General features: G+C 40.1%; 1 protein-coding gene across 5 annotated transcripts in view; it reads right to left on the reverse strand.

The window, feature by feature from the left end:
• Positions 1-2,185: 2,185 nt before the first annotated feature.
• The window catches only part of NECTIN3 (nectin cell adhesion molecule 3), a 137,542-nt gene continuing 121,943 nt past the window's right edge, over positions 2,186-17,784 (reverse strand). The window contains exons 8-11 of one of the 5 annotated variants that reach the window (XR_008448867.1): positions 7,558-7,636; positions 6,055-6,155; positions 5,710-5,908; positions 2,186-3,010 (exon numbers count right to left, since the gene is read on the reverse strand). Coding sequence is in view for 2 of the 5 variants with exons in the window: in XM_054060682.1 (XP_053916657.1) it covers positions 7,428-7,456; positions 7,558-7,636 (108 nt within the window). In the remaining 3 variants the exon portion in view is untranslated. Of the gene's footprint in view, positions 3,011-3,052; positions 3,513-5,709; positions 5,909-6,054; positions 6,156-6,804; positions 7,457-7,557; positions 7,637-14,112; positions 14,161-17,784 lie in introns of those variants that run through there. The other 4 variants (XR_008448864.1, XR_008448865.1, XM_054060682.1 and 1 more) reach the window with 4 other exon arrangements.

Here is a 17,784-nt window from a genome sequence, read left to right on the forward strand (position 1 = left end):
GCATCTTGTACTGAGGTAAGCAGTCAGTTTGGAAAGACTGCATGATGAGATTCATCAAATAAATTAATAGCACTAAGGGGAGGTGAAATCTGTAAAAGTAAGTAAATAAAAAAATCTGCATAGCAATTACATATATATCTCAGATTTTGAGTTTATTTCTTGCCTTGACATTGATATAGGTAACTAAAGACAAATGCCCTCACCTTGGTCTGATATACTGTGGAGACAAAGAATTTAAATTTGCATCAGAATATCAGTAAGGACAGGGTAAGCATGGATTTCTGGATAGGGCTGAAGATTTGAAAAACTCTAGGGGGCTGCCACTTTCTACCAGGAAATTTGAGTCTAGCATTGATGCACCTGCAAGCAGTGCACTGGAAAAATAGTTCTAGTCCTAATAAAATAAGTAATTCAATTAAATGTTGTCAGTTCCCCACTTTCTTCTAAGGCTAGAACTCAAGTGCTGTGTAATGTGATTTACGTTATAGAGACCTCAGTGGTGAAGCAGACCAATAGGGACAGTTTGGATCCATGAAAAAAAAAACTTTGCATTTTTAAGCATTTATTTTTTAGAAGAACTTATTATTAAGCATTATAATGGAGGAGTTTTCCTCCATGATCAACCACATGAAGTGAGAATAGAAGAGTCCTTCTCATTGTGCTTGTTTTGCATGACACATCCATTTTAAGTCATAGGGCAGGAGTGTAAAGAACTCAGAGTGCTTCTAATGAAGCTACAATCAATTAACTATGAGGCAGCAAAACCCTGGATTATTATCAATTCTGGCTTTAATCTACAGACTGTAAAATGGAAGGATATGCTTTTACAAAGATGAGGCTCATTACAGCAGAAAAATAAGCAAGAAGATCAGCAGCATCTCGTGTGTACATGCAAAAGCTGCAAACTCTCTAAGGCCTACATGGGTTAGATTTTAGAGCATACTTCATTTCAATGTTGTATTAAGACCAGTAATTTATTTCATCCAGGTCAACAAGCCCTTCTGCCTTTGCCTGAAGGGCAGGGGTCGTGTAGAAGGCTTCTTTTTGCAGGCAGAGAAAAGACACTGCACAGATGGGGGATTTAAATACATCAGAGATTGATTCCTAAGACCTCCATCTTTGTTTTTTCTGCAATCAAAATTCGTCACACACCTCTGAGCTGATATTCTATTTAAAATCTTGAGATTGCAAATACCCAAAGCTCTTTTCCTACAAGTCTTCATATGAATTTGTCCTGTTTCCAAACATCATCACGTTTTAGCAAAGTATCGTTGCTTAAGCAAGTTTTTTTGACATATTTTTGTGAGGGGTTGTATCAGCCACAAGGACAGGTTTATAAGAAGTGTGATTTTAATTTTCTCAGTCCCAGCATGCTTGAAGAAGGAAAAAAAACCAGAAAAAGCTCTGTGAGTGATCAGCCCCACCACTCTTCATACGGGTTCTTGTAAGGAAACTGGACAATAAAACAGTTTCAGAGACACACTGCCCATACAATACATCTTGACATTGGTGTGGAGAGAGGAAAGGAGATCGACATGATCCAAAAAAAAAAGACAGAGATACTCAGCCATTTCAGAAATGGGGATGTAAATTTCAGCTTTCGGAAAGAAAAAAAGAGAAGAGAAACAAACTAATGCATGGAGGTCTGATAATTAGGGAAAGTATACAACTCTGTTGGCAGTTGAGGAACTATGGCACCTCCAATAAAAATATGGAGTGAATGTATCCAAAGATTAGAAAATAATCTTGCTCTGTTAGTACATTTTAGACAAATTTAGCCCTCATACCTCAGTGTCATCAGGCCTTGAACTGATCTTAACAGACCAGCTCAAAAATAAATGTCTGTTTTCCACTCAGGACAATATTTGAAGGAAGAAACTCAAGAGAGGAAAAAAATATAAAAAAAAAAAGAAAAGAAACTAAAAAAAATTTCAAGATCTTAAATTCCTTGAGTCAGGCCAGAATTCATAACTTGTGCATAGAATCCCTATATACATGTAAAGTAAAGAACCTACCATGGTCATTTTTCTGCCCTTATTTTCAGGCTGACACAGGTCAGATATGTCACCTATTATCATCCATAACTGGGATACGTCCCCAGAACATTGCTCGAGGACCAGCTGGGACATTTTGTTTCTTGACATCTCCATGACTCCACTTACAAACACCCTCCCTTAAAAAGACAAAAAAACCTTTTCAGGTATAATTTTTATTTTCCTCTTTATCACATATATTTATTTAGGTCACTAGGTAGCAGATGTTGCAGGCAGGTAAAATACACTATTTAGCTTTACAGTGTCACATTTATCCAAGCTGAATTATTTCATTGCTATGATCTTCACGGGGCAAAGAGGATTCAATAACAGAAAGATGTAGTTGCTTATAGGATTATAACGATGATTAGTGTAGGCTAATTCAAAAGCCAAAGAGTACACTGTACTCCCAATACTTTAAAACCATCTCCAAAGATGCTTGCTAGCTTTGTGTAAAAATATCTTCTGTGTATGCACTTTGGACAGCAGCAGAAGTAAAAGTCTTACATCTTTCTGTGCTAGGGTTAAGCAATACTGGGTTCAAGAATATTGTTTGTTTTCTAAAAGAAAGTTATTATATCACTTCTTTAGTTCAACTTTCCCAGTGGAAGTGATGGAGACTACCTACACCACAAACAGACCCTTACAACTTAACTCAAACCATAGCTGTTTAAACATCTTTTTTTTAAAACAAAGACAGCACCATCTGATCTATTTATAAGCCTTTTTTTGCATCATGTATTGCAACTTGATGCCAGTTTGAGGATGGCCAGAAAGGCATTGGGTCCCAAAGGGACAGAAAACAAGCGAATGCATGTTAATCCTCCACATTTCTTAAGGATTCAAATCTAACAGGAAGCACAAACTCCAGACACTCTTGAGCACCCATGGCTCTGCTGTGACTCTGTGGCTTTGAACAGTGTTTTGCTGCGTGCGGAGATGAGCATGGAGATGAACCATCATCCATTCCATAATCCCTGCAACAGAACAACAGTGTGGAAAGTGAGACTAACCAAGACACTGAGAAAGGAGCAACTTTCAAATAGCCTTGTTATGCCCAGCAAGCCACAGTGGCCTCTTGCAAGCGTCTGCACAGTCAAAGAGAAGAAAAGTTTACTCACAACTTCTATCAAGAGAATAGAAGGGTGTTTTGTGTTTGGCTTGGTTTTTCTAGTTCAAGACACCTTACACATCTTGCATGATAAAGGTGGCTATTGGAGGATAAATTTAATGAGAAGAAAACGATGTCATTTTAACCAAGCCCATTGCCAACAACAGCAGCATAATGTGAAATGAGGATGATGCTAAGTTTAAGCCCTCAATACACAATTTACAGCTCATCAGTAGTCTGTTGGCAGTCTACAAGTGGACTTGCTTGTGCTGAGATTTGGTAACAGAAGTGAAAAAACAATAGCTTTAAAATAGTTACCTCTGTTTGAGAGAGCTGCTGTCAAAAGCTGTTTCTGACAAAAGGTATTTCTGTCAAAACAGAGACTACACAGTTACATAGGCATTTGGACAAGGTTTTATTATTATTTCTTTTTGATAAAGCTTTATTTCATGTTTGTGTTCTTGGAACTGAAATCTTTCCAGTTTTCTTAGAAAAATAAAATTAATTGTTCTTAAACAAATGAGAGCTTTAAACTTGAAAAAGCAAGCTGTAGTATTGGGAAGTCTCCAGTGGGCTCCCCCAGCTCCCGTTTTCCTGAATTTCATAGTATCCTGCCAGATAGGTGTGTGGCATGAATACATAAAGTTGGTCTTATCCACTGCGCATAGAGAATAACAGCACACACAGCCAGCACAGCAGTGCAGATCTGTCACTGTATTCATAGCAGGAAAAGAGAAAAGCAAGACACTGAATAAAGGTATCAGCTGAGCCACTTCCACAATACGGACCTCCCAGTATGTTACCATTTTTATCTCTAGAATAGAAACAAAATCAGAATACAAAACCACAAAGTTCAACCCATTCATATTTTTGAAGCTTTTTTCAGTTACCAGAAGAAAGGCTCTACATGAAAACAAATTTCGCTTTCATTAGATACATTACTGGCAGGAAAAGGGTTCTGCAGGGTGCCAGTCTTCCACCAGCTTCAGGCAATCTTTGAGAATAAACTTGCAGCCACTCGCCTGCCCCATCCCCTTGGCCCTTGCTGGAGAGGCAAGGCTAGCATCCAAAAATCACATCACTAGTTCCTCTTCCCCTCTCCATGCCCTGCATTAATGCCCACCTCTTGCCACCAGCCTGCTCTGAAGGATCGCTGCTGGGACTGCTGCTGACACAGAAAAGCAGGAAACAGATTCAAATCTCAAAGAAAGTACATCAGGAGGGAAAAAGGACTTTACTCAACCACAGCTCACATGAGGAGGGCCTGAAGAGCTAAAGAAAACCAATTGCACCTGAATGCTGCCATCTATTTGGTGGCTACACAGGGACGTGAATTTCCACCCTGTGTCAAAATGCTCTTGGGCTGTCATCAGTCTACTGGCAGCAGGAACCTGCACATGCGTTGTGCTCCATGTGGTTGAAGGTTCTCCCACTCCACCAAAAGAAAGTCCCTGTTTCTCTGGTCTTAGAGCCATGGCCTGCCTCCCTGGCTCCAAGAGCTTTCCTGGTTCTGCTGTATGTAATTCAGAGTTTCTTCACTGTTTCGTACCATGGATGATATTTAAAAGAGCAAGCCGTCCTCTTCTTTTGTCAGCTTATGGTGTATTTCATCTCCCACTATCTCATAAAGTGACAGTTTGATTATAACGTAATTACTTTTTTTAGGGAACCTAGCGCATAATTTATTTCCAGATGGGTTTATGTTCCTTACATTTAAGCTCATTATGAACAAGAAGGCTTCACAGGAAAAATACAAAGTAAGCTGCTATTTTTTTTTTTCTTTAAAAGGTGAGCATTTTGAAAGGCCTATATAGTGAGGGAAAAGACAGTAATATCACACGGTAGAAAAGATGAAATTCAAACATGAGAGCTTGAGAACCCTTTTAGGCATTTACATAGTAATTGAAAAAATAAATGTTTAATTTTCATTGCTTGGAATTCGGTAAAAGCTAACAGGCTGAATAGGTTCGATATCTAAGAATCAAAAGCCTGAGAAGCAGGGATGGGAGAGCGACCACAGATGACCATGGTAGGGAGAGCATTAGTTCACAAATTGGTGAAATTAAAGTCTTTTTTATTCAGTCAAGTCTCCAAACCTCCCATGGCTGGGTACTTGCCAAGAAGCTTGTTTGCAAGTCAAGTATTATTTGTTGATGCTAAGAAGCACAAGCTGATACATTTTGCCAAAACATGTGACAAGAAAATCCATGTAAATCAACAGTGCTTTGCAGCAGAAATTGTGGTTCCTTTCTGAAAACTGTCTTAGTAAAATGGCACCCTGGGGTTTCCTGCTCATTGCATTCCAGTGACTTCCAAATCAAACACGATCAGCTCAGAAGCAAACAATAATGATTTTTTTTAACTGCTGCTTCTATGAAAATCGAAATATAATCGTGCAATAGAGATGTGTTTTCTGGCTCTTGCATTAAAAGTGTAGAGCCTACAAGTATTTAGTGAATAATCCTATTTATGACTCACAATTCAGTTTCTTTTCTGTCACCCAGTTTGCAGTTCATTGGCATTTAAAGGGAAGAAAAAAAATCGAGAAGAAAACATGTAACTTACCTTAAAACTGAAATCAGATCCCCACTGGGGTCCATTTATTTGGCAGTGCTTTTTAATCTGCTTGAGCATTTGCTGATGCAACTCTTCTGTCGAAACTGGAGGTGCAGGGCTGTGTACTATGTCGACTACATGTGTTTGCTTTCTCTGAAGTCAGAAATTACTTAAATAAGAGGGAAACATTTTACAGTATGGCTTGTGCCTAAAACAGAAGTGAGAGATATCATGAGTATATGCATTGCTCATTGCCATTTTGCCACTCATGACACTGCAGTTGTGGCTGAGTAACGGTGACATTTGAAATCTGTGCCTTGTACAACATATCAGCATCACCAGCCAGCCTACAACCTGGGATCAAAGGACCCCCTGCGGAAAACTCCCATACTTTGCTCCTTGCAGCACGTCAGGACTCTTCATCTTTGACACAAGGTTGCTTCCATACATATTTCCTGAAAATAAACACAATTTTGGCTTAGAAAGATAAACTTAACATTCCTATTTTCAAACAGTTCTGAGCTCATTTTCCCATATTTCCTGGTTTTATGCTGATAAGCAATCTAATCTGCTCTAATGAGAGTATTGTTCGTTTTCCGCACAATATCTGTCCAGCAGCTCTCCTGGGACACTTTAAACTAGCATGTAAGATTTTGATAGTCGAGGCACGTATTCTACCTTATTCTAGTGCCTTACTGCAGACCTCAGTACACCAACTTAATTGTTCATTTGTCTGGGCCTGTCAATTCCTCCATTTCCACACTCCCACCTCAGTATGAGCCTTCCGTTAGGTGGTGGGAAAACTCAGAGATTATCAAAAACCACAACATTATTTATTTACTCTGCCAAACAGGAACTATTGATTGATTAAGCTTGTTCAGTAGCAAAGCTACAACATAATTTTAGCAAGAAATAGCTTAGTTTTATGTAAGAATTGGACACTAGAAATTCAGATAAATTATTTGAAATATCATTGCTTTGCTGTTACCTTTTCAAGTGAAAAAATTAATGCTATAGCAACAAAACCTAGACGTCAAGAGAAGAGAAACAAGGAAACCATGTGAGAGAAAAATCGGAGATAAAGATAAAATCACCTTTTATTAAAGCTTAACAGTCCCTGGGGGTATCATGAAGGCATCTGAATGGATGAAGTATTTCTACTAATTGCAATGAACCAAGCAAATATGGTCAGCTCCAGGTTTGCTGCAAAGTATCTTTTAAAAAACCACAAATCTGTTTTAAAATTCTTATTTTGACTGAAATCAAGTTGTTGTCTCAATTAAGTGATTAGGATCTGCCTACCACAAAAGCTTGTTGTATGAGATTTTCAACAATTAAAAACATAAACCCAAATAGATTTTTTTTTTTTTTAACAGCAAGAAACCTATTCCCTTCCTCCGCAATCAACTCAGATGAGCAGTTTTTTTGTAGATGAGCTACAGAGCATCGGAAAACCAACTATCATCTTTAAAGGCAAATCCACGGGAGGAGGTCAGACAGTTCAAAAACTCATTATTCTTGGTCACGCTGAAATTCCCCTCAAAGGTCTAGTATCCTTGCACAGATCTCCAGACTACACTTGACTTTTGTTTCTCCTTTGCCACGCATTTTGGCAATTAATAGATTCTAAGGCATTGGACTACTTTGCGCTGTTCTGATAGAGGTCACTGAACAACCCAGGGACACACAGGTCTGCAGAAGTATGTGGCTGTAGAGGTCTCTAATCCTCAGAACAATAATTTTGCAGAGTGAAGTCCTAGATGGGACCAGAGAAGGCAGTAATTAAGTTGGGACCCTCCTCCTTATCCAGCAACACAAAGAAGTTCTTGACTTTTACTTGCCTGACTCCTCACCTACCTTCCATAAGATGAGTCATAGCTGAAGGTGTCTTCTTCTCAAAGTACTTAATCTCTTCTTTGTTTAGTCTTGTTCTGGTCTGAAAAAGAACTGAATTAATAATTATAAATCATAGCAAAAAGGTCAATTAAAAGCAATACCTATGAAAATTCCTATTTCAAAACCACAAAGGATGCATCTTGAATTAAGGCCACAGCACCAGTCCTGAAGATTCAAAGTTGCCTTCGGCTTCTTCCTATCAGTGTAATATGACACTCTTGTTCATAAGTGGCACAGGACTAGTTAATTTTGCAGTCACATTTTCCTCAAAGGAGGAAGTGGCCTAAAGTTCAAAGCTTTATCTGATGGAGAAGCCATCAATCTGGTGACAGCTTTACAAAACTAAATGCTGCAGTTTCTATTAAAAACCAATTCCATCAAAGGCGAAAAAAAGAAATTATGTCACGAGTCTTATTATATGACTCCATTAAGAAGATTTTTTAATCAATACCTGGTATGAAGTCCACATAATTCAATTTAAGAAAATTTTAACTAGATTATATCTTGGCGAGAAGATCTTATAGGTCACTTTAAACTCAGTTTTTATCTGTCCAAATAATGAACTATAGAAGGTTAAGAGATTAGCACTTCGGAGTATATTTTAGTGCAATTAAATCTTTCCTGAGAGAAGATTATTGTACTGAATTGTCAGAATCTTGTCTGGATTATCATATAAACAAGAAAAAAACCCCAAGATTTAATATCTGCCAGTTTTCTCTGCCAAGATAAAATAAGGCACAGACAAGGTGCTAAAGAAATGTAGGCAATCACTTCCATTAATGAAAAGGCTTACCTCAAAATGGCTGAAAAATGCTCGAACAAAATAGTAACCAATTGCCCACTGCACAACTATAAAGTAAATATGATATAAATCTGTAGGATGCTATTTAACATATAATAAATATCTTCTTTTCCACAGGTAATTCTTGACTCTTCATTCTTTTCGGTCATAATTGATTACTACTTTCCTTCAGATTTCATTCTTTCCTGCTTACGTCAACACTATGACTCAACTTCTACTCTGTGTGTCTGATTTCAGCTTTTGGGTAGAGTAATACACGCAAACACCAGCATTTCTATTTCTTCTGGCTTGCACTTCCATGCACAGGAAGCAAGTAGGGGAAGAGAACTAAGAGGCAGCCTGACCCACTACTCTGCCACAGGGGAGGTCTTTATTATATCCATATCGCTTTTGACAGACTTCCATCTCACATACTCTTTGGTAACCACCAGCAGCTGAAATGCCACCAGGTCCCCCGGGGATCTGTTCCTGAGCTTCATCAACTTTTAGCTCTGAGAAGTTTTTTCTCAGTTCTAAAAAAGAGAAACCTATTATGTTTTGTCCACTCCTTCAAGTCTTTGGAGAACTGAGCATCTTCTCCCCACTGCAGTCCTTTACCTATAGACAGGCTATGATGTCCCCAATTTCAGTAACCTCTGCTGAACCATTCCCTTATTCCAGCCCTTCCCAATGCTCTCCAGTCCCTGATCACCTCACGCATACAGAAAAAGCTCACTTGCAAAGTGCTGCCCCACCCATACCTCGTCCACAGAGGTGGCCCAGGGACACATGCAGAAGCCAGGCTGTTGGCTCCAGGAGGCACTTTAGGTGAGGAGAAGCCGCTATTGCAGGGCCACCAACACCTAGTCCTGGTGGGAGATACGATATCTGGCTTTGTGCTCCATGTGAGCTCCGCAGCGCTGCGGCTCACGGCTCCAGCTCCAGAAGAGACTGCTGTCCATCAATGCTGCAAAATGTCATGAGTCGGTAGTCTTACCCACCAGTGATGACCAAAGGCTGACGGACACACCAGCTGCTAGGGAAGAGCCTTGTGGGACTCTTTGTGACTGAAAACTGAGATCCAACAACATTTTACAGAGACAAAATACTGCCCATAAACTGCCTGGCTTCATCTGGCATTTGAGAAAGGCAAGCTGCTCCAGAGATGGAATGCTGAATAAGGAAATGTCTACAGGAGCGGCAGATGGATGGCTGTATGACTGCAGGGACCTTGAAAGAAAACCCTCACAATAACATTATGAAGAAGACGTAGTGGCATAATCCCTCTGTGTGATGGAAACCACTACAGCCTGCATTTACTGAGAATGCTGGGTCAGGTTGAAATAAGGCTCTTTTGCTAGTGCCAACATATGAAGTTCTGCCTATGTGTCATCTTTGGCCATTGATTCATCACTGTTTCTGGAGAGTCCATTTTCCTACTGAATTATATAGTTCCATGTGACCATTTTCTATACGATGAATGAGTAATATTTTTATCCAGAAAAGGGTAATTAAAAATAACATGAGACCAAGCAGACAGAGATAAGTGAATATTACAGCCTCTGACCAAGCCAGGTGCTTGAAGATATCACTGAAAAGGTCTTCAAGTAGAAAAAAAAAATTACCACCTTGACAGATTATTAAACGTTTAAAGCTTCTGGCAATGAGAGCTGCTAATAAAGAAACAGTGTAAACCAGAAGAAAACAGCAGCAACAGTAATTATGCAGCAGAATGATTAAAAAGCATGCAGACATAATGACTGTAAGCTGTTTTATGATAGGAAGTCAGAGATTCAGCATTCTAAAAAAATCAATTAGGGAGCAAGGCAGATGAAAAAAAAATATTTAAACTGAATTCCTACAACCGAGTGATACATCAGTCATGAGTAATTGTAGGAATCACTGTAGCTTACCGTGTTTTGATAATATTGGCTACTCCCCCAGAGACTGAAGAACTGTTCAGTTTCTCAGCATCCAAAGGGACTGCGGAGTAATCCATGAGAAAAGGTTGTGCCTGACAAACTGTGCTGCTTGTCTGGAGGAATATCCAGCATGACCAAAATTAAGAATCTTGCTTCAGAGACCTTTTCTTACTTTCATAGCAACAGAGCTAATTTCAGTTCACTTGCACCTATCAGGTTCCTTTAACTTGTAACCACTTCTAGATACTTTATTTTGTTTCCTCTTCCTGCTCTTCCTTTGCCTTTTTCCTTTCCCAGCTAAGCTGTATGCAGCTATCAGTTTCCCACAATGATGCTAGCCAAGAAAAGGTCATTTCTGGACGTCTTCCACATCACTCCTCCTTTGTAGAAGTTAGGAAGTTAAAGGGAAGAATAGGGGGAAGAGGTGTGGGAAAATCTGAGGCAATTCCCAGCCCCCCCTCTCACAAATACCCACTCCTTACAATGGGACATGCACACTTGAACATTCTGTTTCACATGCTTTCTCATGTTCATGCCTGGGCAGGATCACACCCCTCATCACCTCCTCTCTCCTTAGCTACTGAACTTTGGCAGCTTCTTTATGGGTGGTTCCCTCTGGGGGGGCTCTCACATACCCCTGAGAGGTCCCAGAGGTAAAAAGCTGTCTCTTCCCAAGCTACTTCTTTCTGCTCTTAAAAAGTCATACTCACTGTTAGATAAGGGCTGAATTTCAGGTCATGCACCTCTGGATTTAGCACGGAGCAGTCACTGGGTGACACATGCCCAGGCTCCCCCTGCCCTTGTCTTTGCCAGCCCGCACCCTTCCAGTTCCCTTGCACCGCAGCAGCCCTGCACCCCCATATCGGCACTGGCATTCATGGTCACCTGCTGCTCTGAAAAGCTGGTATCAGAAAAAACGTTGTCTTCACTGCACTCTTGTCTGATTCTAGACCTACTGGCTGGAAAGCCATGGGAAAGAGAGACAAGAACTGGTATTGGCAACAGCCTATATTTAGGTCAGGTTTAGTGTGAGAGTCAAAAAAAAGTTGTATTGAAAATTTTCTGCACGAGATTACACAATCCTGTGTTATTCCAAAGGTAATAATATGTTAATATGGTTCCTTATTTGTCTCTTCCTTGCTCATTCTGGTGAGATTATTTACATATCAAGGCCTTTCTGAATCTTTTGTGTTTACTTTTGTACCTCTTTCCTCTACTCTCCCATTTGCAAAAATTTTTTTGAAACACAGAAAACAAAGACGTTGATGCTAACAGATATATAACTTGCAAATCTCAGAGGAAAGAAATACAGCAGCTCCCATCCCACAAATATCACTATGGTTATATGAAAGAGAACTTTTACAAGGGCTCTTTTCAGCCTGGTGGTGTTGGAGACTTCAACTGATGCACCTTGTTTGCTACCTCCAGCTTCAAAGTCCATGTGTACCAGGATGAGGTCTTTGCCCTTCCACCTTATTCAGAAGATGATGAAATGCTCTGAGAGCAGATTGGATTGGACTAGGCACAGCAGATACAAGGACATGAATGATAAAGAGCAAGAATTTGCATCAGGATATAAGAAAAAACTTTCTGTGTGTTGAGATACACTTGCTGCTTTTCTATATAAATGCTTTTTTATGTTTAATACAATACATTAAAAGATTCTTTTTTATATATCATGATGGTGTACCTCTGCTTTCTGTAGAGTAAGTGTTATACCCTCAACTATCAAATATTTTAAAAGTCAGTTTTCAGGAGAAGGTGGAAGATAAAGAATCTGCAGTAAGCACTTAGCTGTGCCAAAGTTGTTTTGTTTCTCAGCATTCCCCTGGAAAAATAAGCATTGATCATTATCACTATATAATCCCTCCTAATTTGCTTATTGTTAAAACTTCAGAGTGGGATGTAATTAATTGATAAGGATTTACATGTGTTATATATTTATACTTAGACTTGACAACCACTTGACATTAATTATTTGTGTTATTGACATCTTCGTACTATTGAAAGCTCTCTGCAGAAGAGCTTGGGAATGTGCCAGAGGCAGAGAGGAGCCATTGCCAAAAGCAAGTAGGGAAATGTTGCCGTTACACCTGTGCAGCCTGAGAAAGCAAGTATTGCAATACATCAGACTCAGGGTGCTTTAGATACTGCTGTTGTTTTCATCAGTGAGGCTCAAAAGGGAAGAAAGACAGCCCTGGTTGTTTTAAATCCTTGCTTTAACATATTTCTGCACAGTGTGATCCTACCTAGCTTTGCGATGTGACTATGGCACGAAAGATAGAGACTTCCATCCATCACACACACGTGTGCGAAAAAGCAGTTTAGCCCACCTCAGCTGGGCGCTCATGGGCAGGTGTGTTGAAAGTTAAACAAGTCCCTGAGGTTTTCAGTAGAGACACACACACAGAATTAGCAAGTAATAAGCAGAATATTAAACTTCATAGACAGCACCAGAGAGATGAGGCTCAAATTGTAGAGGCACTGAATGAAGACCTGGAAAACAGAGAAATCCAAGCACTACGACCACAGGCAGTAGGCAGAGCAGCATGGCCGCAGTGACAAAAATAGGGCTTATACCAGTCTGAGGGCAGGCATGGGGGATCCACAGAGCACCCAAGTGGTGCTGCCTGGACAACAGCAGCTAGGAGGAGAGCATCTCCAGCATAACCCAGTGGTCAGTGTAAGGCCCACAGCTGTCTAAGAGGGCATCCTGCCTGGGATGGCACTGGGAGGAAATCCAATGATGAGGATTATAAGGAGGAATTTCTTCACCATCAAAGTGGAGAGGCACTGGCACAGTTTGTGCAGGGAATATGTGGCTGCCCCATCCCTGGAGGTATTCAAGATCAGGTTGGATGGGGCCTTGGGCAGTCTGATCTAGTGGAAGGCGTCTCTGCCCATCACAGGAGGGTTGGAACGAGATGATCTTTAAGGTCTCTTCCAACCCAAATTATTCTATGATTCTATGAAGCTTCCTTAAGCTGATTGTTAGCTGGATTAAACAGCAAGCAAAGAACTACCAGGAGACTTTGTGAGCAGGAGTGAGCTTGAAAAGAAGTTAAAAGGTACAAAAATCTATGATTGTGGAGAGAAACATTGGAGTGAGGGAGTGGTAGCAGAACAGCAGCCAAAACTCAGAAATCCAGGAAGTCATAGGCATTTGTTAATGTTTTGTTAATGTCTAGTGTTGTGGTTTACATTGTTAATGTCAATCCTGAACATGTATTTCACTGATTATTCTTTAATTCCTTTTCATTTTTTAAAAAGGTAAATCAAGTTTCTTTGATTCTGATTTGATTTAACCACATAAATTATATAACTTTTTTCCTAAGAGAGTAGACAGAATAAATGACACATATTACATAGTGAGGAATGAAGGTGTCAGAGAAACTAATTGCTCAAAGGAAATACTACTTGCTCACCTACAAATATTGAAGTTGGGGAGAGCACTCACCCAATGCTCACATTCTGCTGAGTTGCTAAGCTGAAGGAAGGTAGGAAGACCAAAGTTTTTTCCCTTTTTCTAGCCCAGGCAATAGGCTAAAGAGAGGAATTAAATAAGAGAGGATTAAAACATTTCCACTCAGAGAAAGTTCTCTCCTTATATACGGAAGCAATAATAAGGAATTTATCTTTTTTTTCTACACTTGCTTCATATTGTGTAGGACTTTTTAGGGAGGTGGAAACAATACTAACATGTCTGCTTCCCAGACAACAGCACATCCTCAGAGTTCACCAGCCAACACTGCACGTACCACTGCTCTCGAGGTCAAAGGAAGACAAACCCATATTTGCGGTACTGATGGCTTCTTCTGTGAGTTTACATCAGAAACCAGGAAGCAAATGCAGCTCAAATACCTATTTAAAGATAAAGTAACTTATTAATTGTCACCAGAACAGATTTAAAACACTGAAGTTTTAACAGCTGTCCTTAATCATTTATCAATTACTGCCCAAGATACAGCAGCAAAACCTTTTTCTCTTTCCTACCAGACGACTCTAGCATTGTTAGGGTTTTTCCTTATCAATTGGATCACAGCTCCCTCCTCCTCCTCTCATTTTGCTTTAAATGCATGATACAGCTCCCAAGGTCTGCTGTTATCCTATATACCCCAAAGCTGACCTCAAAATCTCCCTCTAAGATTGAAACCCACATTTGTCTCTGGTGGCCTCGCTCAATTTTGCAGCGTGCTTCAATTGCCAGAGCAGCCAACTGGGGCAGTAAGTCAGAGCAAGACGTTGTTCCCATAGTAACCATTTCCTCTACCCACTCATTAGATTAACACATTTCAGATCAAAGGTAGACATGAAAATATGTAAGAAGTCATAGTCTAAGGCATTACTTAAATATAGACTAAACCTACCACCCTGTCTCTAAAAAGCACTGCTTAATACCCGAGTATACATCTATAGCTGCAATGTGCATTACAGTGGCCTGTCTGGAAGTTATCAAAAGCATCTTGGATAGCTCATTTCATTGCTAGGTCACAGACAAGTGTTTAAGTATTGAAACAAATATGAACTCCCCACTATCAGATCAGAGCTGCAACAAAGCAGAGATGTTCATCATCTCTGATCAGCGCATTCAGTGCACTCAACATTCAGGTAACATTTGCAGCTTCACTGCAGAGAAGATTTGATTCACAGTCCCAGTAGCACCAAACCTGTTACCAGTTTCATCTTCCTCAGATTCAGTTTTGTTACATTTTTGGTACTCCAGAGTGTGTTAACTTAATGGAAGTTCAGTTCCAAAGAACAAATTCATGTGTCAAGACCATGTGTCCAGTCAATACAAACAGCCTTTGGGCTGTTCCAGCTCCATCATCATATAGGAACTGTGCCATGCACAGGAAAGCAAAAGAGAAGCACTGAAAATTGCATGGATTCTTTGACACTGAAGTTTTCCAATAACAACTTCTGGTAAAATATGCAGGATACAGGGGCATGGGACAAGAAACCTTTCCCAGCTTTTGTCACGCTTCCCCTGAAGCTTTAGATAAGTGTTTCATTTTTCTCAAATGCAACTCCCCAGATGGAAAATGAGTCATTTATTTTTATTGCCTTTCTCACTGTTCATCTCTCCAAATTGATTTTGTGGTTCTCAGAGGGCCTTAGCAAATATATATATGCGTATATTTATACATACACAATACCTTTGATGTATACTGCTTGTGAAAACTGCAGATGGTATAATGGGTCTTGAAGATGCCTCTAAATGCTACTGTAACAGTGAGCTTGCTAAAATTTCTACTCCCAACCATTTGCCAGGACCCGATGAAGCCTATTTACACCTAGCAACATAATTCAGAAGCTGACTCTTGCTGGCATTTTCATGTCAGTGTCCCCTGTCCCTTTGCATCTGAGAAACAGGATTTTCCTGATGACAGCCTGCAATTTCACCAGTCTGTTAGAATCATCAGGAATTGAACCTCAGTCTTTTCATTTTTTTTCTCTACACCTCTCCTTGTCAGAAATCTTATTTGTCAGCCACATGGCCTCGGTGCATGAGCTTGCCCAACCAACATCTCACCTATCATTTCCTCAGTACAGCTCCTCACAAAAGTGCAATTTGTAGGTGGTGAAAAATAATTCTTACCTCAGAAAATTGCCTTAGAGTTCTAGCAAAAATTCATACAAAACGTGTGAGGTATATTAAAATCTTAGAAAAGAGGATGCTGTTCATAGTTTCCGATGGTAAAGACAGCGTAACCCTTTGTCTAGTGATGTGGGGGGAAACATTATGTATGTCCCAATAAGTTCTCCCACATTAGATATAGTAACACTCTCTTCTAGTAGTTTCACAGTATTGAGTCATTTTAATTCTTCCCTTTTTTTAGTTTTCTTTTGTCTCATTGGCTCTCTGACTGCCCTCCCCTTATCTGTTTTGCTCCTGCAAAAACGATATCACTTGGTTCTTTCAAAATAACTCACGTTGACTCTACAGTGCCGGATGGCACATGACTGGGTCTTTGCTTTTGTACTGGAGACTCTCTGCTGTTTTCTGTCACCTGGGGAGACAGAAATTTGGTCCTAGTTTCCAAGTAAACTGCAGATGAAAGAGACTTTGCCTGCTTTGTTGTGCTATAACCTTAGGCAAGAGCTTTAAAATATATATGATTCTGGTCATTAGAAAAACTGTAGATTTTTTTTCCTGTCATTTGTGTTCTCTATACTTCGTGCTTCATTAGAAACATGAGAGGAATACAGGTACTCTAACATGATGGAAATGCCAGCCAGCAGCCAGCACATTTTCAGTATTAAAATGCACACTGAAAAATGGTAACTGAATGTAAAGAACAAACAGTTTTTCTCTTAGCTTCTATTATTTTCTGCATTTGAAAGATAGTAGTCAGAACAAAATCACAGACTTTTAAATTGATGAAAGGATGCTGAATGGTAAAGTTGGCCATGCATTTTGTAAACTACTACTACTGTAGTAGCTGTAGCCCACTGTGGTTCTTCACAAGAAAATGCATGTCAGCCACATCACTACCCAGGGAATAATCATTCTCCAGGATTCATCTCCTTGCTTCTTTTTATTGGCAGAGGATAACTGGTTAAGCTGCCCCGTTTCTACTGGGAAAAGTTAAATTGCCTGCTCTCCAAAGGCAGGCAGACCCTAGTCTGCATGGCCACACTGGGAGCGAAGGCACATTTCCAGCTCTGAAGTTAGTACTATTCACTCGGGAAACAGTTGCTGACCTTCTTAGGGCACAGCAGAGGCGGGGCACACCTTTCATCATCTGATACCACGGTAACATTGACCGGTTTTCCTTTCTCTCAACTTCAAGATGTTGCTGTCCTCATTTTAAGCATCCAAAGGCAAGAGAAGAAAGACATTTTATTCCCTAGAAGAGAAGTCCTTAAGCATGCATGCTTGTGTGAACTGCTTCAATTCCCTCTTTTCACAAAAGAAGACATCCAGCAATTAAGGAGGCACTCAGTGCTTTGGGAATAATTTTGCATTTCTCTCTTTTTTGGCATTTCAGAAGCTGCTGCTTAGTTAAATTCCCACAAAAAGCAGGCAAACGTCCTTTCAAGTGTACCTCTGGACCAGAATGGGCATCACTCGTGCCTGTGAATAAGTGGTGCTTTCTACTTTGCAGGTAGAAAGTAATCTACTATGCAGACTTTCAAGGTTAACTGAGCTCTTCCGGGACCCCAAGATTTTACCACAGGAAGGTTAAAATCCTCAGCTACATGGCATGTTACAGGCTCAGGAGGAGAATAACCTTCCCCAGTGTTTCCGGAGTGACCATTTTTCAACCCTTGTGATGTTTGCAGGGCAACCTGGCACATCAACCCCATAACTACGTCATTGCAAATACAGAGAAAACTCCGGTCACCTCCTCCTTTTAAATCTCTCTTGCCCTTTGCCACCCGTGTCTCCTGCAGCATGACCACCTTTCTATCCTGTGAGCCAAGTGATTTGACAGCTGGCAGGAGTGGTATTCCAGGTGGGAGTGGTGCTGCATTGAGCAG

The sequence above is a fragment of the Cuculus canorus genome, chromosome 1, assembly GCF_017976375.1.
Source record: "Cuculus canorus isolate bCucCan1 chromosome 1, bCucCan1.pri, whole genome shotgun sequence".
Classification (NCBI taxonomy): Eukaryota; Metazoa; Chordata; class Aves; order Cuculiformes; family Cuculidae; genus Cuculus; species Cuculus canorus.